Source organism: Ochotona princeps, chromosome 23 (assembly GCF_030435755.1).
Source record: "Ochotona princeps isolate mOchPri1 chromosome 23, mOchPri1.hap1, whole genome shotgun sequence".
Classification (NCBI taxonomy): domain Eukaryota; kingdom Metazoa; phylum Chordata; class Mammalia; order Lagomorpha; family Ochotonidae; genus Ochotona; species Ochotona princeps.
In genome coordinates, this window is record NC_080854.1 from 30,160,173 (window position 1) to 30,183,648 (window position 23,476).

At 38.1% G+C, this 23,476-nt stretch overlaps 2 protein-coding genes across 7 annotated transcripts in view; one reads left to right on the forward strand and one right to left on the reverse strand.

The window, feature by feature from the left end:
* CDH18 (cadherin 18) overlaps positions 1-1,105 on the forward strand; it is a 401,281-nt gene extending 400,176 nt beyond the window's left edge. For 3 of the 6 annotated variants that reach the window (XM_058680028.1, XM_058680030.1, XM_058680031.1), the window contains one exon: positions 378-902. In XM_058680028.1, coding sequence (XP_058536011.1) covers positions 378-868 — 491 coding nt within the window. In that variant the 3' untranslated portion in view covers positions 869-902. Of the gene's footprint in view, positions 1-377 lie in introns of all 6 variants that reach the window. The other 3 variants (XM_058680026.1, XM_058680027.1, XM_058680029.1) reach the window with 2 other exon arrangements.
* Positions 1,106-17,193: 16,088 nt separating this feature from the next.
* LOC101526556 (glycerol kinase-like) lies at positions 17,194-19,081 on the reverse strand. Its single transcript, XM_036493768.2, has one exon. It carries the CDS (start codon positions 19,030-19,032, stop codon positions 17,371-17,373), a length of 1,662 nt encoding a protein of 553 aa, XP_036349661.2. The 5' UTR covers positions 19,033-19,081; the 3' UTR covers positions 17,194-17,370.
* Positions 19,082-23,476: the final 4,395 nt, after the last annotated feature.

Below are 23,476 nucleotides of genomic sequence, written 5' to 3' on the forward strand. Positions count from 1 at the left end.
ATGAGAGCAAATAATTCCATTAATTTTGCAGCCATAAGATGACATCTCTGTTTTAACATTATTTGCTTCAATATCAGTAATAGCTATACAGCTTCATCTGCCAGGAAAGCTGAATTTCTGTCTGGCAAATGAATAGGACAACTTTCTCCTCAAGAGCCTCATGCAATGTTTCCTGCGAGTGATTTTTTTTTACATGGTCTGAGCAGTTGGCATGTCTGGTGGTGACTAAGCATGTGAGAAGAAAAAGGAGGCACGGCATTGCAAACCCAACCATGGAATGTGTTATTTCAGACAGGTCCTGGAAAATGCTGATGTCACATCTTAACATTTCCCCTTCTGGCCCCCTAACACTTCATCCTCTTTCTATCTTTCCTCAGCTATTGTAGTACTGTTCATCACCCTGAGGCGCGGCAAAAAAGAGCCGCTCATCATCTCAGAGGAGGACGTGCGGGAGAACGTGGTCACCTACGATGACGAGGGAGGTGGCGAGGAGGACACGGAGGCCTTCGACATCACAGCCTTGAGGAATCCCTCTGCCGCGGAAGAGCTCAAGTACCGCAGGGACATCCGCCCTGAGGTGAAGCTCACTCCCAGGCATCAGACAGTGTCCACGCTGGAGAGTATAGATGTTCAGGAGTTTCTCACACAAAGACTGGCAGAAGCAGACCTGGACCCCAGCGTCCCTCCTTACGACTCTCTTCAGACTTACGCCTATGAGGGTCAGAGATCGGAAACTGGGTCCATTAGCTCGCTGGACTCAGCAACGACACAGTCGGACCAGGATTATCACTACCTTGGAGACTGGGGACCCGAGTTCAGAAAGTTAGCTGAACTCTATGGAGAAATAGAATCTGAAAGAACAACTTAGGGGGTCCATTCAGTTTGCTTCCTGAGCAAATGGGACGACAAGGACGAAGTGTGGACACAGTACTTGAACTGAGCAAGGTGTACACAGCTCCTGTGAAAACAAGTGCCCTTTTTATGATCGAAACTGGGTTATTCAATTGGAAAAAAAGTCAAATCTAACAGAAGCATACAGAGTAAAAGATATTGTTCGTTGTGTATATTTTCAATTGCTCAATAAAGTCTGTGGTACTAAGTAAGGATATCTGAATTAAGCCAAAAATTGATGTCTGCTTCAATACTTTGTGATTTATTTTTCAAAGGCAAAACTAAACACAGAAGCTAAAAGTCACTAGAGATGTGAATTACAGTGTGTAACACTGATCTTGGTTTTGTTTTTCCGGGAGGACTCTGCAAACCACACTCTGTTAATGTGACCAGTATCTCATCAGCCTTGGCTTGTGCTTAGAGAACATGAGGGTTCCCCAGTACGGGAGAACACCTGTCATGGACTAGGATGTCCAGTTTCTCTCTGCCCTCCCCAGTTCTCTCCATACAAAACTGACGGAGCATGGGGATTTGCTGCCTGCACTATGATGTATGCAATTTCAGTGCACCCTGAGTGGAGCACAGGAGCGCAGGACGTTTGTCTGTGTCTTTCCCACCGCAGTTATTTGAACAGAAAACTCCGTGTGTGTGTGTGTGTGTGTGTGTGTGTGTGTGTGTGTGTGTGGTAAAGGTGAATACAGTGAATGGTTGAAGGGATACTCCAATAATCACCTGAAAATGACCATTTTAATTTTTTAAATGTAACTACCGTATTCTCCCAGAAACTATTCTGTGATATATTTGCATTCTTCCATTTAAATCAGCATTTTTGATCATCCCTGTACCTAAAATTACTTGTCAAAAGTTTACTGATTGGCTCATGCTTCAGTATAATCCACTTATCATCATGCACGCCCATCAAAAATCCACCTTACACAGTGAAAATGTGCTCTCAAGATCCAGCTAACTCGGCTTGGCACACGTGTCCTTGGCTTGCTGCTGTCCTTTACTCATGGCCAGACACTTAACCTCTAGCAGATTTATCTTTACATGTTTGGTGTGTAAGCAAAATGTGTGGGGCTCTGAGTAAAATAATAGGTAATTTACATTTAATATTCTTGGATGTGTTTCCAAAGGTCTCTTAAGTTTTGAGTGCAAAACCTCCCCATGGAAACAGCAATGGTTTTCCTGCCCGCTTCCCAAGGATATTGTAAGGATTTAATAAGCACCTGTAAAAGTACTTTACCGATTGCAGCATATTCTATTATATGAAGATTTTCAGACACCTAATTTTTATAATTACATTAGCCAATAAATACATATTTATATGCATTTTACATAAAATATAAGATTTTCACAAACCATCAAAAGTGAAGATATTGTTTAAGTACATAATATGCACAAGTCATTTTACATTTTCCTAAGAAAGCTAATTTTCTTAAGATTCCTTGGGGCTTTTATTTTCCAAATTGTTTTAGATAATACTTTGTTGTTAATTCTATTTACTTGAAACAACAGTGCATAAAAAATAATGCTATTTTTTGAAAATAATCCCCTCTACCAATTTCAAAAATACTGTGACCTAAGTCTCCACAAAATAAAGTTGAAAAGGTAGTTTTTCCGTTGCTTTCAAAATTCATCACAATCTTCTGTCCCTAAAAGTGGAGCGACAATTTCTGTCTGATTCTGCCCTTGTGGAAAATTTTGAACCTTGCCTCTGTTTGCCACTTCCCTGTGATATTATATAGCAAAATTAAGGTATGGAAAGCAAATGAGTTCAATTTGAATAATTCTCAATTTGTATTTTAAGCCTGAGGAATAAAATGTAACTAGACTTTTACTACATGATAGCTTTCAGATGCTGCTTTTTCTTTCTGTTTTCTCTCTCTCTTTTTTTTCTACATTATAGTGGTATGTATTTTGATGTTAAGCTGAAACAAAAGACAGAGGTTTGGGGAATAACCTCTTTGTAAAGTGATGTGATGAGTACGGTGGGCGACCTTTGCACCAACAGGAAAGCAAACCTTAGTGAACAACTGTGTACCAGTGTGATTTAATTTTCCTGTGTAGTAAAGACCACGAAGTTCAGGGTTTGGAAACCCAATAAGCTTTTAGATTTACAGTTTAGAAAAATTTTCCTTGTTTTATTTATTTTTAATCTATGGATACGTTGACCATTTACACAAATACAAATTGCATAATCTGAGAACAAAATGTTTCCTTAATTTTATATGATAAAGCTCCCCAGAGCTAGCTAACATGGACTACAAATTATAACAATAATGGATTACTTCTGAGCATCTGGTACTGAGTCTGAAAAATGGAGCTTCTTAAGTTTGGAAATAATATGTTTCCATTTTGACATTTAAGATTGAGTTAATGGAAACATTTCAATTATTATTTTTTTTCTATCAATGGTGAAGCTTAACCATAAACTCATTGTGATAAGTATGGATTGAATTTTACTTTTTTATTCTTTTATTTTATCATGAAAGTTTTAATGATTTGATCAAATGAAGACTCCATACTTTAGGCTCTTGTTAAACAGTATTAAAATTCTCAAAGAACTTAATGAACCAAGAGCTCTGTGTAAATCCTTAGAGTTTAGTGATTAGTTTTCACTTGCCATAAATAATAAACAGTTATGAACTCACCATATACTTCAGTATTTTTTGGAAGACATTGCTGATATTTTAGACACAAAAATACTGCTTTCATAATGATAAGTACTAAACAAAATGAAATATTAATAGCATGACAGTATTTTATTCAACATACCTCTTGGAATTTACTAATTAAAAATCTTTTAAATACTGAAAAATTAATCATTTTGTAAAAATATTAATAAGGAGCTATTGTCAAAAAATTCTTCTTCTGCAGATCCATGCAGATTTAAGGAAGTGGATAAAACAATGTCTGTAAGAAAAGAAAATATTGTGACTTTCCTATAATATGATGCAAAAAAGAACTTATGAGAAATATACACATGCATGCAAGCATGTATCTTGTTGAAGAATATTTGGATTTAAAAAATAAGACTTTTTAAAATAAGGATTTGGATTTTGATGCGCTTTAAATAGGTCTTGGATTTAAAAAATGTATTAGATATTTTCCTACAAATAGATTCAACTACAAATTTATTTATGGCTTTTGTTTTGTACCTAGCCCCAGTCTAATCTTCAAAGATGTCATTTTCTTGAAACTGATCCACTTATGTGACCACACTTAGAGCAGGCATGAGCAGACAGTAATAGAGATGACTTCATGCCCAAGTTAGAGACTCAGCATGTGGACACAGACCCGTTGCACCATTCACTCTGCCCAAAATCTTGTTAGGTTGGGAGAGGAATAGTGAGTCCGCTATTTTCAGCAAGGCAGAAGCTTGATATACAATTTTTCATTGCTCTGTTTGTTCTTACAGAAATATATGCACATGTGGACTTGTAATTTTTTTGGTTTTAGGAACATGTCTAGAAAATTGAACATCTTGACAGACTCATTACAGAGCAGTCAGGAACTCCCTGTGTATTGAGCACAGTGTGAGGACATACTAACTCCAACATTTATAGGGATTTTTTTAATATATATTTTGTGAACAGTTCTTGATTAGCTATTCCTCAAATTGGAGTCCCAAAGGATTGACTTCTGTGATTCAAACTGAAATATACTTAGATATATTATTCAACAGACTTACTTGGCATTCAATTTCAGAAATAGAATAAATCTACAAACAGTTCTTAGCAGATGGATAACCCTGATGCAAATTCTTTTTTGTTACCCTTAAAAATAAAATATACTAAATATTATAGAAGGTGATAAACTTATTTGAACTCTTATTTTCTACTTCTTTTGTAAAAGTGAAATATATTTTCAACACCAGATTAGAAATTTCATAACTATTACAGCCCAAAGTATCTCACAACCTTATGAAGGTAAGAACAGAATATAACCTGATCACTGTTTCAAAAACAACAAATACAGAATTAATCATGAGCATACCACATACAACTTTGCTAGTTTATCTAAATGTTTGTCCCTACCTAGGCATGTGCTGAAGAAAAATTCAGGCAGTGGTTCTTCTTCCTTCCTTACATTTATCTTCTAATTTGAGTTTATTGAACTGAAAGATTGCATTCATGAACACCAAAATAACATCAAAACACATTTCAGTAATAATTCTTTTTAAATTTTTAGGTGAAAGTAAATGGAGAAAATGGACATTCAAGGCCTCTTGAAATTACAACCTATGAGAAAGGCAAGTGCCACTTATAGATTACTGTGTGTGTGTGTGTGTATGTTTATGTTATGATTTCATCTTACTCCCTGAGAATGCTAGTTTTTACTGTAAGAAAATAGGCCATAATAGTTAGTGTCACTCTAATAATTCCATCAAAGCTATTTTTCCTGTCTCAAAAAAAATCAGGCTCTTACGCTAAGTGATCTAACTGGCATTTTCAAAATGTCATTTCAAATACCTTAGCTTTAAGCAAAATTTCATACATTCCAACATTAATAAATTGAGCAAATATTTTATTTATAGATGTTAGGTAAGAAAATATGCCAGACACTGAATTGGCTTGGGGGAAAAAAAAAGTAAGTCCTGCTGATAACTCATTATCTATGAAATTAAAGTTTCATTTGAGAGTTAAAATCTACACTTTCAAAGTTACAAGAAATGAAAGATAAGGGAAAATGTGTGACCTTTTCTAACACAGACTGAGGTATTATTACTACAAAGGATCACAGAATATGTTAAAAGTCTGTCCATAATGAACCACACTTGATGTGTTTTATAGCTAGGGGGAATGATAGAAGTGGCCAGGGGAACTGCAGAGAAAAGAGGACAGAAGCAAAGACGATGATAAAGCAAAATGCAAAGCTGGGTTACTTAATGCAAGTTACGGTGTTCACATGGCCAAATGACTGTGCAAACTGGAGAAACTGGAATGAATGTTTGAATGGAACTTATCCTTTAACCAATGGCATCAGCTTAATTTGACAATGGGAAAATGGGCATTGTAAGAATTCTCTAACAATGACATTTTGCATTGCTGTCTGTCTGTCAGAATAGGTATACTAAATGAAAAGTCTTACATTATGATTACCAACATTTAATATGACTATTTGAATCATTTTTAGAATAGGCCAAAATCACAAACATATCTTGAAATCGTCTTTAAAAGGCTGCAAGTGACACACAATTCAAATTTGATTATTAGAACCACATATTTTTTCATCTTATTCCAATAAAAATGAATTGGTAAGAGAAATGTTATTTTGCACTCTTCTCGCACAGATTTATGATTAATTGGATAAATACGTGTTTTATATAATTATCTTTTAACATAAAATATCTTACCTAAAAAAATATAAATACCAAAGACCAACTTGAAGACTTATGACAATATCATGACTTTTTGATAATTTATACAAGGAGTCTCATCTAGCCTCCTGTTTCATTATATATTCATTAACATTCAAATATAATGTCAAAAATGACCCACATACATGCTAAAGATTCAATGGTTTGGTGATGTGACATACTTCAAGAAATATTTCTTCTCAGTTGGCCTGCATTTATTTCTATTTTGTCATATTTTTCTTCTAAGTGTAGCTCATGGATAGCTATATTTCTATATTCATGTACTTATAAAAAACTTTTCAGAAATAGAAAGCTATTAAGTTTCAGGGTTTCCATTTGCAATGCATTTTCTCCCCTGACAGTAATCATTTTCTTCCTCAACAATTATTATTAACAGTAATTAAAAATAAACCCCACCTGAGGGAAATACTCTGTGACACGAATTCTAGGTAACCTGTAAATATTCTAATTTATCATCTCCTGAGTTCAATCATTTTGCTCTTAGGTTCTAGGTGGAGCTCCTGTGAATGATATTTTGTTTTCCAAAATAGTCACAGAGGTCTGACAAACTCGAGCTTTTCCCTGGGAAAGGAAATCAGCAGCACAGGTGAGTGGGATATGCTCTTTCCCACAAAGGATTTCAGTTTTGCAATCTTAAGATGCTAATTTTAACTGAGTTTCTGGCCTACATTTCATTTTCCTCCTAGCCCTTTTGATGTTTTATTTTCATAATATTTTCTTTGATCTGTTTAGAAATTACTGCCTTAATTTATCATAGAATGGAAACGATAGTATGCTGACTTAACAAACTTGAAAGAGAATCAAGATCACTATTTGGCAAGCACATTTTATAAAAGTTTGATGAAAATTATTCCGCTATAATCTAATATACCTGGTAGACAGTATTTGATCTTATTTGTCCTAGGTGACAGACACATTAAAGATTAGTCTTTCTGTTATAAGTACTAACTTGAATCTTTTTTCTTAATTTTATTAGTACGTAATAGTTTTACATTCTTGAGGTATACCACAATAACTCAAACACTCAATATATAGAGTGTTGACCAATCAAAACAGGCAGCCAATCTTTCCTGTTCTTTACATTTTTATCTAATAACTCCTCTCTTCCGGTTTTTCATACAGTTTATAGAAATTAATATGAACTATACTGACACCGTAGTATCTTGTGGGACACCATAGCATCTTCTGTCTGAATGTGTTTTAGTGAAGTTTACCCACTCTCTCTCTCTTACTGAAGTTTCCCATTGCCAACATAACTGTTCTGAATTCAGATGGACTCTCTATGAACTTATCAGGCAGATTGTACAGCATTTGGTGTTTCTGTTTCTGTATTATTCTAATTCACCATCTTACAGGACTTCAGGTCAGGTTATACTTGGGTATGTGTGTGAGTGTGTGACTGAGCAGATTCTGAGGTACATACACAAATCAGTTTAGAAGCTATTCCAAAATGTTATATGTTGGACTACGTGTTTCTGTCATCGTTATAGACTTTTTGCTACCTATCTAGGTTATCTAGAATTGTTGATCTCTCTCCACTTGCCTGCCTCTCAGTCATTCCTTTTCTCTCTCTGCCTTTAAAATAAAGTAAAAAATAAATATAGACGCAATTATGTTATTTAATGAGGAATATTTTGACTTTTGTAACACACCACAGAATTGAAATTAGCAAACCAATTGAATATTAACCTCTGTCTTCTAGAATATGAATAATTTCTCTGCTCTTTTATCTAATTTAATCATTAGAAAACAAATAGGCTCATAATTTGATTATTTCACAAGGTTGGCTTAATATATGTACCATAATTACCAAATCATTTCCAGTAGAAGGATAATAAATATTAAAAATACAGTACTGGTCCAATACTAAATTATATATGAATCATTCAGTTATATTCGCCATTTAGACACAATTACTTAGGTAATTCTGTCCATCACACTCACACACAATTACTAATGATCACTACAATAACATTTTCCTTTTGAAATATTCATATGTAGTTATTGGTAAACACATACTATAATGCATAAGAAAAATGAGGCACAAATATAAACCCTGTGTGCATGTCATAATGGTATATGAAAAAGATTCTAAGGAAAAAAATAATCACAGGAGTATGAGTTTACCCGTTGTTGTATTTGGAAACAGTTAACTTACGTTCCTAAAATGAGTAATTGTAAATGAATGAATTTGTGAACTGAGGGGATTTTGTTGCTAAAGAGTGTCTATGGCATTTTATGTTAAATGTGTTTAAAAAGCACCTGCCTTTTGAAGTGACACTGTTCTGTTTCCACTTCAAGCTTCAGCTTTTAGTCCTTTTTTCCAGCTTTATCAGCAGCACTTTAAACAAGTGCTTCCAATTGCTGCTGAAGCTGGAGCCAGAGATATTTCTCTTCTAAGCCGAGCTGAGATTTAGTGAATGGTAGACATTACAGCTGCATATTTAGTTATTGAATTAAAAACATCCAAAACCATTAAAATACAAGATGAATGAAAATAAAGCTAAATATACCTATGATTGAGAGACACAGAGTGGGGCTGCACCATTGATGTAAATATCAAGAACTGTGGATTTATAACTTTACTTTCTTTTATGAACGTATGTTTGAAAGTTTTTTATTTTCTTTTACTATAAGCAGAAATAATAATAACCTTATGCAGAGTTTCCACTTCTGTCTGGATGCCTTGCTTGAGCCCTGCACCACTTAATCTGGCACACTTGATCAAGCCCTGGATATCTGAGATAGTACAGGTCTGAGATACTGCAGGTGAAACAATTTGCCCTTTGATGTGCGAACTCTTTGTATTGACCCAAACGTGACAAATACTGTGATTTTGGTTGTTTTGCTGTCTTCTTTTCAAGAGAAAGAATTAACAGGAAAACAGACATATAAACCCAAGGTTAGGGTTCTTGCCCTAGCGGCCAAGATCCTCAACTTCTATACCCCAGGATCCCATATGGACACCAGTTCGAATGCCAGTGGCTCCACTTACTATCCAGCTCCCTGCTTGTGGCCTGGGAAAGCAATCGAGGATGACCTAAACCTTTGGGATCCTGCACCTGTGTGGGAGACACAAAAGAAACTCCTGGCTCCTGGCTTTGTATTGCCTCAGCTATGGCCGTTGTGGCTGCTTGGGAAGTAAATCAACAGACAGAATAGCTTCCTCTCTGTCTCTCCTCCTCTCTGAGTTTGCAATGAAAAATATATAAAATAAAATAAAAATACATCTGATTTTGCAATAAAATAAACATATCTAGAAAAAATAAATAACCTAAGGCTAATGAGGCTTCCTTTTCAGCAGCAGGCTCACTCAGCACAAAACAATAGGCTATTCTTCAACTTATGGTGCCAAAGCTGGGCATCAAGTCCAGGTAATTCGATGCAGACAGGATAGGAAGCCTTATCCATTAAGCGAAATGGCCACTCCCAGGCTTTCCTTTTGATCAATGCTTGGAAAATGGTTTTTCCCAATATTGGATTTTAGATGAAGTCTAAAGATTTTGCCAACTGAGTGGCATGATCCTTACTGAGGGGACTCTAGGAGATCTCCACGGAGCCTTCCTTTATTGCCCCTGCCTGGGCATCAAGTTTTATGGCACAAATTGATTGTACTATAAAGTACTCATTGGAAGGTCACATTTTGAAAATAAAGGCTTGCTCAATACGCGTATGCAGAGAAAACCTTCTTCCATACCTGTCCTAATGAGTTTAATTCTCCATGTAATAACAGCAAGGTTATGGGATACTTAAGAAATATAATAACATGAAAAGAATAAAATTAACCTTCAGAAAAGCTTATATAAGAAATAGCTCATTCATAAACTCTTTAATATTCACATTTTAAATGTCCTCTAGTACTATTCCGATAGATGAAACCAGTAGGTACAGTAAAATGCTATACCTGTACACTTATTTACGAAAAATGTGCAAGCCAATAAAAGGTCCTAAAAGCCTCTAGGATTGATTACATTTTAAAAAACAATCTAATAGAAAACATTACAATTCATGAATATGAAGAACAGAATAGTTATTTGGGAGATAAATATTATGGAAGTTTTTACATTCTAATTAAACAATATAATTTAGATAGTGTGACCAGAATGTTGATGAGTTTTACAGTGTGTCCTTGGGAGAGCATGAAAAAAATAAGTGATGAGCCTGGCACGATAGCCTAGTGACTGAAGTCCTTAACTTGCATGCGCCAGGATCCTTGTGGGTGCCAGTTCATGTCCAGGTTGCTCCGCTTCCCATCTAACTCCCTGGGAAAGCAGTCAAGGCTGGCCCAAGGCCTTGGGATCCTGCACCCACATGGGAGACCTGGAAAAAGCTCCTGGCTCCTGGCGCATCTCTCCTTCTCTATAAATCTGACTTCCTAGCAAAAGAAAGAAGTCTTTAAATAATAATTGGCAATTCAAGGGAACAGGTGAATACAAAAGACATAAGAATTATTTTGAGCATCAGAAAAATATAGAACTGTCAGAGCGTAAAACATACCAGGACATTTTCTCAAACACACACACGTATATACACAATAATATAAATGTATACACACAATAGTTCACAATCAATCTGTGTCTAGGACTGGTTCCAAAGTAACAAAGAGACAAAAAATCTTTTTATTTACTTTTTACTTTTAAAGACTTATTTTATTTGAAAGGCAGAGCTACACAGAGAGAAATGTCCCATCTGGTATTTTAGTCCATAAATGTCAGCCATGGCCAAGGCTGGGACAGATCAAAGCCAGGACTAGGCACTTCCACATCTCTCATGCAAGTGCAGGACCCCACACACTTGGATCATCTTTTGATGCTGTGCCAGGTTCATTAGCAGGGAGCTTGATCAGAAGTCAAACAGTCAGGACAGCAACTGGTGCCCATAAGGGATGTCTGGGCTGCACATGACGGCTTCAGCTGCCACAGTGCAGCGCCACCCCTTACCCACTCTAAATGTAAGATGAATAGTTAGTTCCACAAATGGCCCCAATTCCTTTCTGTGTAAAACTGTGCAGAAAGTACAAGAACATGTAAGAGAGAATTACAAAGTCATTGGCAAATCACAATCAAGAACTAATAATATCTAGATTATTTAGTAATGAAGGCCAAATTATTATGTAACCAAAACCAAATGAAGTAGGGATATAAAAATTCTGAATTGCTATTTAAATATCAGGATAATTAAACATCTGAAATATATGCAAATTAAAATGTATAAATGAACTATGAAATAAAAATTATTATTTCCATAAATCTAACACAAAAGAATTAATAGCAAAAATTCCACACAGTAAATCTGAGGCACTTACTCTTCAAGCTTCCATATTCTTTTAATGAAATTATTTGTTGATTAAAGCATCCCATGTTTAGAATATGTTATTTGAAAGGGCCATGGTAAGAAGACACAGATGACATTGTATGTAATTGTAAAGCTGTTAACTAAAGATGGGTGGCAGCTGCTTTGAGCTCAAATATATTTACCTCTGTCTCAATAATTTTCTTGATATCTAATTGTGTTACATTCAAATAAGTGTATTCCATGGACCATTAGGCACAAACTGGTTGTATGGCCAACAACAAAGGGGAAGAAAGGTCAGAGCCTTTGATATCTTGCCTGTGCACTAAAGATGGTGTATGTCGGACCTGTTGCTAGTTATCATCTATCAAGTAGCTAAACCTGGAAGGAGACTTACACAGCAAGAATCCCGGAAAACACACCAGGCAGGAGGGCTGCAACTCCTGGAATAGTATACATCACCCTTTCATAACTAGTAGAATAAAAGTGTCTGTGAAAATTTCACATCTCAGGGCCAGCACAGTAGGCTAGTGGCTTAAGTCCTCGTCTTGCATGTGTCGGGTTCCTCTACAGGTACTGATTTGTGTCCCGGCTGCTCCACTTTCCATCCAGCTCCCTGCTTGTGGCCTGGAAAAGCAGTGGAGGGCGGCCCAGGGGGTTTGGACTCTGCACCCACCAAACTGAACACTTTTTAGAAGGAATGGGGGCACTATATTTAATGTTGCTGAAGCAACAGGCATAAACAAAGATTTTACTTGGAGTATTGGGATTCATATCAGATCAACTATAACTTTTTGAGTCCTTGTAGAAATATTTTATGCGAACAAACAAATAAATCAGGGGGAACTGGAGTGCACAAAATTAAGTTCTTCGAGGTCACAAGGGAAGTCTGCAGTTTTTCTTCCAGAAAAGCCCGAGATGAGCTCTGGAAGGACTGAGACATTACGTAAGGCTTATCCCTGTTTCTTGAAATGCTGGGCACATGAAGAGTCATGGAGGAAGGGTCCCTGGGGACAGAGAACAGAAACAGCAAGCACCACATCACATTCAGAGCACCACAGGACAAGAGGCAGGATCACACGGCCATATCTAAATATAAACTAAAACTTAAACCAAATTTTAAAAATTGGGTGTTCTTTGAGTTTGCGTAATACTAGTATACATTTTTCTAGACCATGTGGCAAATCCCAATGCTGTTTCATTTTCACCTCAGGTAACTGTGCTGGAAAGCTGTCTGCCACGCATCTCTTGCATTCTGCTCATCTTTGAGACAAAGGATCTGTGTGTTTTGTGGCTGACCTTCTTTCCATGGACATTTCTTTAACAGTCAGCTGTGGAATGTAGAGATGATGCACGTGTGCCTAGCGGAAGCAGGGATTTTGCTTCCATTACAGTAAAGGTGAAGTCTCCCTGATGGAATAGTTACAGCAGGCATGCTGGTGGCTGCTTGACAATATTGGGACGTCCCTAAGTCCGGATTCCATAGTTACGACAGAAACTCTCTATGTGTGCCCAGGATCGCTCTGAACTACCCACCCCTAACCCTCCAGGACCAGAAGAGGGGTAAGTAAACACAAACCAGGAGCTCCTGCTTCTTGTCATGAATAATAAGGTTCTTTCTCTTTACCCAGCAGTCTCAAGTCTTCATTCAGAATATGACAACTCTGGCAAGCAGAGTAAGTCAGCTTACTAGCAGGGTACATATTACATCCTTTGCAGAGATGAAATAAGAAGCTGATTTGTGTAAAAGTAAAAAGCATCCGCAACCAACTTTTAAGCCTTGGACACTTAAACACACAAACACACACATTTGTGAGGCAAAGAGTTGCTTCCAACAGATGTAAAAATAAATCTAAGTCCTTTAGGTAAAAGGAATGAAATGTTGTGTTTTAAATGTAGCTACCTAGGTTAGTATTACGTTATTCTAATCAATTTTTCCTATTATCTGAAAGGTTTTTCTATTACAATGCAATATGTTTTCAAGACATATTTCTTAAAAGGCATGAATTGCATTGCTTTCTTGTTCTTGGCATGGAAATCTCTGCGTGTGGCATAAATAGTTCAATGAAATAGTTCAATGAAAACTGAATCAGTTTTATATAGAAAACATAATGCATAAGAATAATAGCATGCTCCTATGAAAACGATTATTCATGTGCAGTACTGTGTTTCAGCGCAATATTCTGAGTTGGCATTGCAGCCGGTAGGATTGCGTCTGCAGTGCAAGTTGTGCTAATAGTTGTAGTCTTTGGATGTCACATTCCCCAGCCTTGTCCTCTCAGAATCCGCATCACTCCTAAGTCTCCCACTAGAAGAAACACAAAATGGTAAGACAGCTAGGGGCCTGCATCTTCGTGTTTGTACCATACTCCCTGATTGAAAACTCTGTGTAAAATGCGTTGGCTTCAGTTGGAACTTATTGAGCTTTCTTTGAGTAAATAACTTAGGGGGCAGAGAAGTTCATTTTCAGTCTAAACACAGGAGTATTCTTATTTTTACATTGAACGTGCAAGTGTGTATTATTTCATATTATAAAAAGCTAAACCAAAGTTGCTTAAGCTATATTAACAGCTGGCACATTTTTCTGTTGTGGTATCTACTGCTGTACATCTAAGTGACTCTCATTGCAGTATTTGTGTTTGGTTGGATATAATTTACAATGTGATACAGAGGCTGTATCTGCAGTATTCCTGCTGGCACTTGTCTGGGGAAGAACCTGTGATATTGAATTTAAAACTTCTGAGTCCCAAGTGTAGATAGAATCTTTAAAGACTGGAATGATAGACAAATCCATTTCATTGATCTCAAATGGAGAAGTATTGGATAAGTGACACTTTGAAAATGATGCAGGTACTTTTCCAAATGCTTCTGTGATATCTTTTAAGGAAAGAGTGCAGATGTAATTACCTACCTCAATTCTGAATACAGGATTCAATTGGTTTCAACAGAAGTAATCACAAGCGTGAAGTAAATTTTTTTAAAACACAACAAAGAAAAGCAGTTACAGAGGACCTGGCACAATAAGCTCATGGCTGGATTCCATAGGGATGCCTTTTTGTGTCCTGGCTACTCCACTTCCCATCCAGCTGCCTGTGATGTGTCCTGGGAAAGCAGCAGAGAATGGCCTGGGCCCTCGGGGCACTGCACCTCCATGGGAGACCTCAAAGAAGCTCCTGGCTTCTGGCTTCAGATCAGTTTAACTCTGGTTGTTATGGCCACTTAGGGAGTGAGTGAATCAGCAGACAGAGGCTTTTTCTCTCTAAATTTTGCTTTTCTCTTTATAGCTACCATTGCAATAGAAACAACCAAATATATTTTTAATTAGTTGTAAAATAAAATGTTCATAATGTACAAATGAAAAATGAGTTTCCATTTATATGCTTATTGAATTTAAACATTTGACAAGAATCATACAAGGAATGTTAAATTGTATGTTATAATTTCAGATAATGTATAATCATATATTTTAAAATTTAGAATAATTTTAATATTTATAAATTCTGTCTTCAGAGAACAGCTAAAATATCATGTGACATGCACACACTTTATCAAGATAGCAAATGCTGAACAAAAAGTTATCAATGACAGGATACATAATAGAAAGTTATAAAAGTTGGTGTGCAATTACTATATTATATTTAAGAGAGCTCACAGTCAAATTAATTACATAATTGTAATTTCGAGAAGATAAAAGGCAGACAGTTTCAATTCTGTGAATCACATTTGCTGTATGTACACAATATCAGTTAACACGGAAAGTACAAATATTCCAAAAATAGACACTTTTACAATGTATCTTCACTGAATCTTCATAGATTTGCAATTATCCACTATTGTATAATTAATGATTGACCCAAAATATGGTGCTTATCAATGTGATTATGATAAGCAGTTTTTTCTTAAATTAATTAAGTGTATATAATGCTATCATGTTAAAATATCTGCAAAGAATTTTTGTTTTTAATGATTGCGATAAGAAAGAGGGTGGCTATAACAAATTACACACATATATATTTTAAAGATTTCTGTACAGAGAGGAGGAGAGGCAGAGAGGTGGATCTTCCATCTGTTGATTCACTTCCCAAGCAGCTGCAACAGCTGGAGCTGAGCCAATCCAAAGCCAAGAGCCAGGAGCCTCTTCTGGATCTCCCACTCGGATACAGGGTCCCAAGGCATTGGGCTGTCCTCTACTGCTTTCCCAGGCCATAAGCAGGAAGCTGGATGGGAAGTGGGGCTACTGGGATTAGAACTGGCACCCAGGACGTTCAAGCCCAGGACTTTAGCAACTAGGCTACTGAGCCGGGCCCCAACTTGTATATTTTAAATACAAAGACCTGAAATTTTCAAGTGATCTTTCTTAGTTCTTATTCTGTAAACGGGTTTACATGTTGAATCGTGCCTCACTAAAATGCACATGTTGAAGTTTTAACCCTCAACACAGCATAGTATAAATTTATTGTGAAGTAAAGTCACTGCCAATATAATTAGTCACGTTAAAATATAATTGAAGTAGATCTCAGGTCACTAGGACCAATCCCCTAATAAAAATGTGGAATTTGTAGAGACAGTTGTACATACACAAAGGAAGATATGAAGAAACACTGGGAGAAGATTTTGTGGGCACTTGAAGGGGCTACTTCCAAAAACAAACAACCCCAACCCGAATGCCACCTTGATCTTGGATTTACAGCTTTCAAAACCATAAAACAATGTTTCTGTTGTTGACTAAGTCCAGCTGGTGTTATTTTGTCATAAAGCCTTACACACTAGCACAACTGTTTCTCTTTGCCATGCTTTGATCAGATGCATCATGCTCTTAAGACAGGCTTCAGGAAACATTGGACGTGTTTGGAGTCTTTGGGTGAACAGTGCTTTGCCCTTACTTTGAGCAGCTCTGCTGCGCCTCACAAGGACAAACTTTTTTTGTTCACATATTCACTGATATAATCTAAGTAACCTGAAGGGTGTTTTTGGCATATGGTTGACACTCAATAAATATTTGTTGCATGAATGGCTGAATCCTCTTATGGGAGTTGAAAGGGCTCTGCATTACTTCTCCCCGAGTGCACTGCTGTTCAGCCGTATCACAAACAGGGCCGAGGGAGTACTTCTCAGCAGATATTAAAGATTTCCTCAGCAAGTAATTCTGAATCCGCTCCATGAGGAGAGACAATGGATTGAACTTCTAAACTACTGTATGAAAGATAGTACCAAAATTGTTTTGTGGTGTTTTTATTCATACTTATCAATAATCTTTAGATTCATGTAAAATGGAATATTGAGAAATTGGTCCATAGTGGAAGGCAGGTTTGGACAGTTTCTGCAAATATTTAAAACAAAATTAATTATGTAAAAGATGACCGAATTAATTATTTAAAAGATGACTTCTGGGTTTTTATAAAATAAGTAGATTTATGCAAAATTTCATACAAGAGGTACACATAGAATCAACCAAACTATTGTTACTTCATTCCAAAAGGAAAAATAAAAACCCTTCATTTTGGCTCAATCACTAAACACAAAACAGAAAAGACATCCATATGTTTCATTTCAAAAAACTATAGTTTATAATATATTAATAACAGTGATTAATTTAACCCTATTAAAAAATCACAAGATGATTCCACTGTGTTTTTCTGGTTCATTTTTATTTCAAGCCACTGATCTACTTTGAAGGTAATATAGCAAGTAGCTTATAAATGAAATCCAAGTCTATTCATGGTGTGATCATATAAACCAGAATCACCAGATTACAGATCACTACAGAAAACGCTCGAATCTTGAGAATTCCCGAGTTCCTTTACTTATGGGATACCTGTAATGTACCTCGCTCCAATTAACATGACCATACTACTCACTATGAAAAAACTCAAGGACAAACTAGCGAAAATACTGGAGTCACCGCTTTCTGGAGAATCCATTGTAGCCCAATCCCTAGATTTCGTCACCGCCTTCTTCCACATAGTATAACGACTTTCACTGTCCGCCGCGTTGACCTGCGGTTCAAACCGCTCCGTCATAACGACAGATACATCTTCAGGTCGAAGGCTCCAAACCGCAACGCCCTCAGCAGCCCCCGCAGCCATGGCAGCTCCCAGAGCAGTTGTTTCAGCCAGGGAGGGTTTGATTACCGGGATGGACAGGATGTCTGCTTGGAGCTGCATCAGAATTGTGTTGTTGGTCATGCCTCCATCCACCTGTAAGTGACTCAGAGGAATTCCACAGTCGCGGTTCATAGCATCCAAAATCTCTCGGGTTTGGAAACAAACAGCTTCTAATGCAGCAAAAGCAATATGGCGTTTGTCCGTGAGCTGAGTGAGTCCACAGATTATCCCTCTTGCACTGGGCTCCCAATAAGGTGCATATAACCCTGAAAATGCTGGGACAAAATAGCAGCCATGAGACGTGCCTACTTCCTTAGCGAGTTGTTCGATTTCTTCTGCTTGCTTAATTATTCCGAGATTGTCTCTTAGCCATCGAACGAGAGCACCAGCTATCGCTACAGATCCTTCTAGTGCATAACACACTGGCTTGTCTCGGCCAAGTTTGTAAGCGACTGTTGTCAGAAGGCCATGTTCAGAAAATACACACTTGGGACCTGTGTTACATAGTAAGAAACATCCTGTCCCATAGGTGTTTTTAGCCTCACCATCCTGGAAGCACGTTTGCCCCACCAAAGCAGCAGACTGGTCCCCCAAACAACCAGATATTGGCACACCCTCTAAGGTTCCAGCTTTCATGAGGCCATAGATCTCGGAAGAACTCCGGACTGCTGGGAGAATCTGCATCGGAATTTCGAAGAATTCACAGAGCTCGTCATCCCACTGTAAAGAATGGATGTTGAAAAGCATCGTCCTGCTGGCATTTGTGACATCTGTGCAGTGGACACCTCCATGGATGCCCCCCGTCAAGCTCCAGATAAGCCACGAATCAATGGTGCCAAAAAGAGCTCTTTTTTCTTCAACAGCCTGCTGAACCTTCCTCACATTGTCCAGAAGCCATCTTAGCTTCACTGCACTGAAGTAGGTACTCAACGGAAGGCCTGTCTTGGACTTAACGAACTTATTATTTCCAGGAGCACTTTTACTAAGGTTCTCAACAATGGACTGGGTTCTTAGATCAAGCCATACCACGGCGTTGTAGAGTGGTTCTCCAGTTAGCTTGTCCCAGACCACAGTGGTTTCCCTCTGGTTGCTGACACCAATAGCCTTTATGCTAGAAACATCGATGTTGAGCTGGCCGAGCTTCTCACACGTTTTCTCTATACACTCGTAGACAGACTGTAGAATTTCTTTGGGGTCTTGCTCCACCCATCCTTCTCGTGGAAATTCTTGCTTGATTTCTACCTGGTGATGACTTAGTAGTTCTGCCGTTTTTGAATTAAAAACCAGAAAGCGTGTCGAGCTGGTACCCTGGTCTACTGCCCCCACCAGTGGCCCCAAAACTCTTTTCTTGGTGGCTGCCATGACATCTGCTCAGGTTGGCGGAGATCTGCACTGGTTTCCAGGGTGACAGCGTCGGACAGGGGAGGGGCCAACATGGGAAGGACGTTCTGAGCATGGGGGGAGGGCGGCAGGTGCGTTGACCCGACTGAAATGCAGCGTTTAAAGTGAAGGTTTGAGGCTCCGTTGCTTGTGTGCCCATTAGACTCTTACACATGTTCACTCTCTGGAAAACTTCAAAGCTGTATATATGTAAACAGCAGTACGTGTTACTGTTACTGTCAGCTCTCCTATAATCGTTGGATGGTAAAGAAAAGTATTTACTTTGAATACATTTTTTAAAACAAAAGCTTGGTTCATTCCACAGTTCTGTCCCTGAAATGTCCACCACTTTCTTGCTAAACGGGTTAAAGGATGAGAACATTAACCTTGGGTAGTACATACTTGTTCGTGGTCACTTTTTTTTTTTTAAGATACCTTCAAAAGATATCTTCCATGGGCCCAGTGCGGTGGTCTAGTAGCTGAAGTCCTAGCCCTGAACACATCAGGGTCCCATATTGGCACCGGTTCTGATCCCAGCAGCCCCACTTCCCATCCAGCTCCCTGCTTGTGGCCTGGGAAAGCGGTCTAGGACAGCCGAACGCCTTGGGACCCTGAACCCACGGGGGAGGTCCCGGGAGAAACTTCTGGCTCCTGGCTTTGGATGGGCTCAGCTCCAGCTGATGAGACCACTTGGGGAGTGAATCAGTGCAAGGAAGATCTTCCTTTCTGTCTCTCCTCCTCTCTCTATATATCTAACTTTGCAACAAAAATAAATAAATCTTAAAAAAACAAGATATCTTCCAAAGCAGGAATGTCTGCGTTTCCTGGAAAGGATTGTCACTGGTGTCTGGTGGCCATGGCCAATGTGGGATGAAAGGCAGGAAGGTTTTTCTTGTAAAATTTGGAATTGTCATAGTGCTCCAGCTCACTGTTGCTAGAAGGAACACTGTTATGATAAAATCAGTGAGAGCAACATAGAATTCCTGCCACCTCCCAGGGTCACTTAGAGCCGAAAATGCCCACGTATCAATTTTCTCAAAGAAATAGATGGAAAAGTACAAGCAAAGGAAGAAGTGGAAGAAAGGGTTTATCAAAGTCCTTCCATATCATAAGCGTCACTTGTTTCTTATTTTTTCTGTGGGCTAATTTGTTGCTCTTTTCCTAATGGGATCATTTTGCCTTCAACACTTCCTAAACATTTTTCCTTTTACTTTGGAAAAAAAAAAACGACTTCTGCACATTTATTCGTAGCCATCGTGTTTACTGTGCGATGTATTTTCTTGGCCCTTTCTTCCAAAATATATTAAATTTTATAGTATTGTTCAAGGATGCTTCCGAAAGTTATGAGACATAGAACTTGATTCCAAATTTCCATGTACATCTTGAAAGTCTGACATAACCTCTGATTATTATTTAAGATAACTGCTTTATTTCTTAGCAGTGCCATTCACTGACTAAATTCCTGGTGTTCACAGACACAACATATCTGTTATAATTGTGCAAAATAATTCCCAAATGTCATGTACATGATCTCTGTGTCATGCCATCTTGTTGTGGTGACATATGTTAGACGGTTCACCCTGTATGTGACATGAAAGCACACAGTTGTACACAGCAGCAGAAACTTTAACAGCTTGACATATACATGGTGGTGAATATGAAAAAGATGCTGTTTATTGGCTCCGTGCCTGTGGCTTTATCATCACTAGGTTTTAGAGTCTCATTATTTTCCTAACAGAAATGAGTGTGATAATATTCCCTTGGGTTTCAAAGAAAATTAAGCTAGATAATTTCTTTAAAATTACTTTTTCCACATATATATATAAGATACTTTGAAACGTCTTTGGTATAGCAAAAAAAAAGAGTTTCAAATTCTCAAAAAGAACACGCTTGAGTTTTTAAGTAATCACAGTAATGTTATGATCATAGCAACTCATGGAATTATGGTGACAAAAAGAAGCTCAACTACAATCCTTCTGTTATTAACTGTGACTCAGAATGTGCAGAGTGAGACCGGAAATGTCATCCACACACGTCTTCAAAGGAAGGAATTTCAAATCTGTCAAATATTCAGTTTATGCCACTTATAAGCTAACAAAGTTATATCACAAAAGTAACAGAAAACTCCAGATAGCTGCAGGCAAGACTAAGGGGTTTATGTAAAACCATTTACTTCTTTACTTGAAAGATAATTTTACAGAGAGTAGGAGAGATAAGGAGAACTTCAACCAGCTGATTCACTCTCTAAACAGCTCTCTTGGCCAAAATGGAGAATGCCAAAGCCAGGGGCCTGGAGCTTCATTCAGCTTTCCTGTGAAGGTGACAGGAGCCCGTCGCTCACGCCATTGTCTGCTGCCTTCCTAAGGAAATTAGCAGAGAGCTGGAATGGAAGTGGAGCAGCCTGAATTTGAACTGGTACACATATGGAGTGCCAGTTTTGCAAGTAGTGGCTTAACTTGCTTTGCTGCAGCCCAGAAATTTATTATTCACCGAAGTTGGCACAAGTTCCATGTTCATGGCACCACACCTCACCCCTGGGTCCAGCCTCCTTATAGACAACATGTGACACCTCCATCAACTGAGGCAATCCAAAGCCAGGAGCCAGGAACTTCTTCCAGGTCTCCCATGCTGGTGCAGGGTCCCAAGGCTTTGGGCCATCCGCAACTGCTTTCCCAGGCCACAAGCAAGGAGCTGGATGGGAAGTGGGGCCACCAGGGCATGAACTAGCATCCATATGGTATCCCCGTGCATTCAAGGCAAGGACTTTAAAAGCTAGGTTACTGCACTGAGCCCACAAAGACAGTTTTTAGCACAACTCTAAAGTGTGACTTCCCTGCAAAGCATGAAAAAGCTTCCAAAAGAACTTTTAGGAAGCTAAAATTTTGACATTTCTTTCTGTTTGCCGATCACAAACAGAATATTATGTGAGGATTGAATGACCAGAGAGTCAAGAAATAATCGCATTATTCATGATGAAGGGTGACATTTATTTGTAATTTCTAAATGAAATGAGATTCACCAATCTTCTTGAACTACCTTTTCATCTTGAAATACGATTCCATCATCTTTGACATTTCACCCCTCAGAGAAGAATAAAAACAACCTAAATGAATGTCTATGACTTGGTGAAATCTGATAGCAAGTGCCAGATAATATGAATTTTACATTTTCAAAGAAGCCTTGACAGCTTACTAAGAGCATTATGGACATATTTAGTACATAAGCTATTAATCTATATTAAAATATAAATTGCTGACAAAGTGTGTCACCAGCTAGTTTAATATCGCTAATTGCCCATTCCAAGGCGTGATCCAGGTATCAGAATTTCCCTGACATTTTCCTCAGGCAAGGTAATTGAGGAAAATCTATTTAGTCTTTTTGTCAATTTCGCTTTTATGCTAAAGATCCTCATTTACACCCTCTTTATATTTTAATCCCACTGGCTCCCAAGCTGGCTTGCTTCTTTTAATAGAATGTTAGCACCTATGTCATGGTTACTTATTTTTATTCTGTCTGACTTCTATTCCTCATTCTACATGAAGGAAGACATCAAAACAAGGTTATCAAAGAACAAATCTCTGAGATGAGTTCAGGGTTCAGTTCTGGGTGCAATTCTAATTTTGTTCTCTATGACTTGAGGAACATCAACCTGTAAAGTAAATACGCATTGCTTAGCTGACTCCCTCTTATTCAGTGTTAAGACTTTGAAGTGGGTATGGAGTGGTAGCTCAGCAACTAAATCCTCACTTTGCATGCACCAGGATCCGATATGGGAGCTGGTTTGTATCCCTGCGGGCCCATGTCCTATCCAGATCCCTGCTTGTGGCCTGGCAAAACAGTTGAGGATGGCCCAAAGCTTTGGGACCCTACACCTGCGTGGAAGACCTGGAAGAGGTTCCAGGATCCTGGCTTCAGATTGGCTCAGCTCCCACAGTTGCGGCCTCTTGGGGATTGAATCATCAAACCAAAGATCTTCCTCTCTGTCTCTCTTCCTCCCTGTATATCTGACTTTGCAATTAAAATAATAAATCTTACAAAAAAATACTTTGAAGTGTTGGTCGAGTATGTGAACACATTGGTAAATGCATTGTGAGACTGACATAGGGGTCCTTTAGGTAAGACACTGCTTGCAATTCCAGTATCTGACGTGGAGCAGTGGTTAGAGTCCTGGCTGATCCATTTTTAAGTGCAGCGCCTTGGACCAGATAGTTATCCCAGTGCCTAGGCGACAGTCATTCCCCACAAAAACCCAGAGGGGTTTTCTCGCTAATGGATTCCGTGGGCCCAGCCCTAGCTGGTGTGGCCAATTGGTGATTGGACCGCCAGATGGGGGATCTTCATCATTATGTCACTCTATCCTCTGTCACAATTTCTAATAAATAAACACATATAGTTATTGAAATAGCATAACTCTAATTACCATTAT

Coding starts and splice junctions, on each gene's coding strand:
- LOC101526556 (XM_036493768.2), bottom strand. CDS start 19,032: ATGGCAGCCACCAAGAAAAGAGTTTTGGGGCCACTGGTGGGGGCAGTA.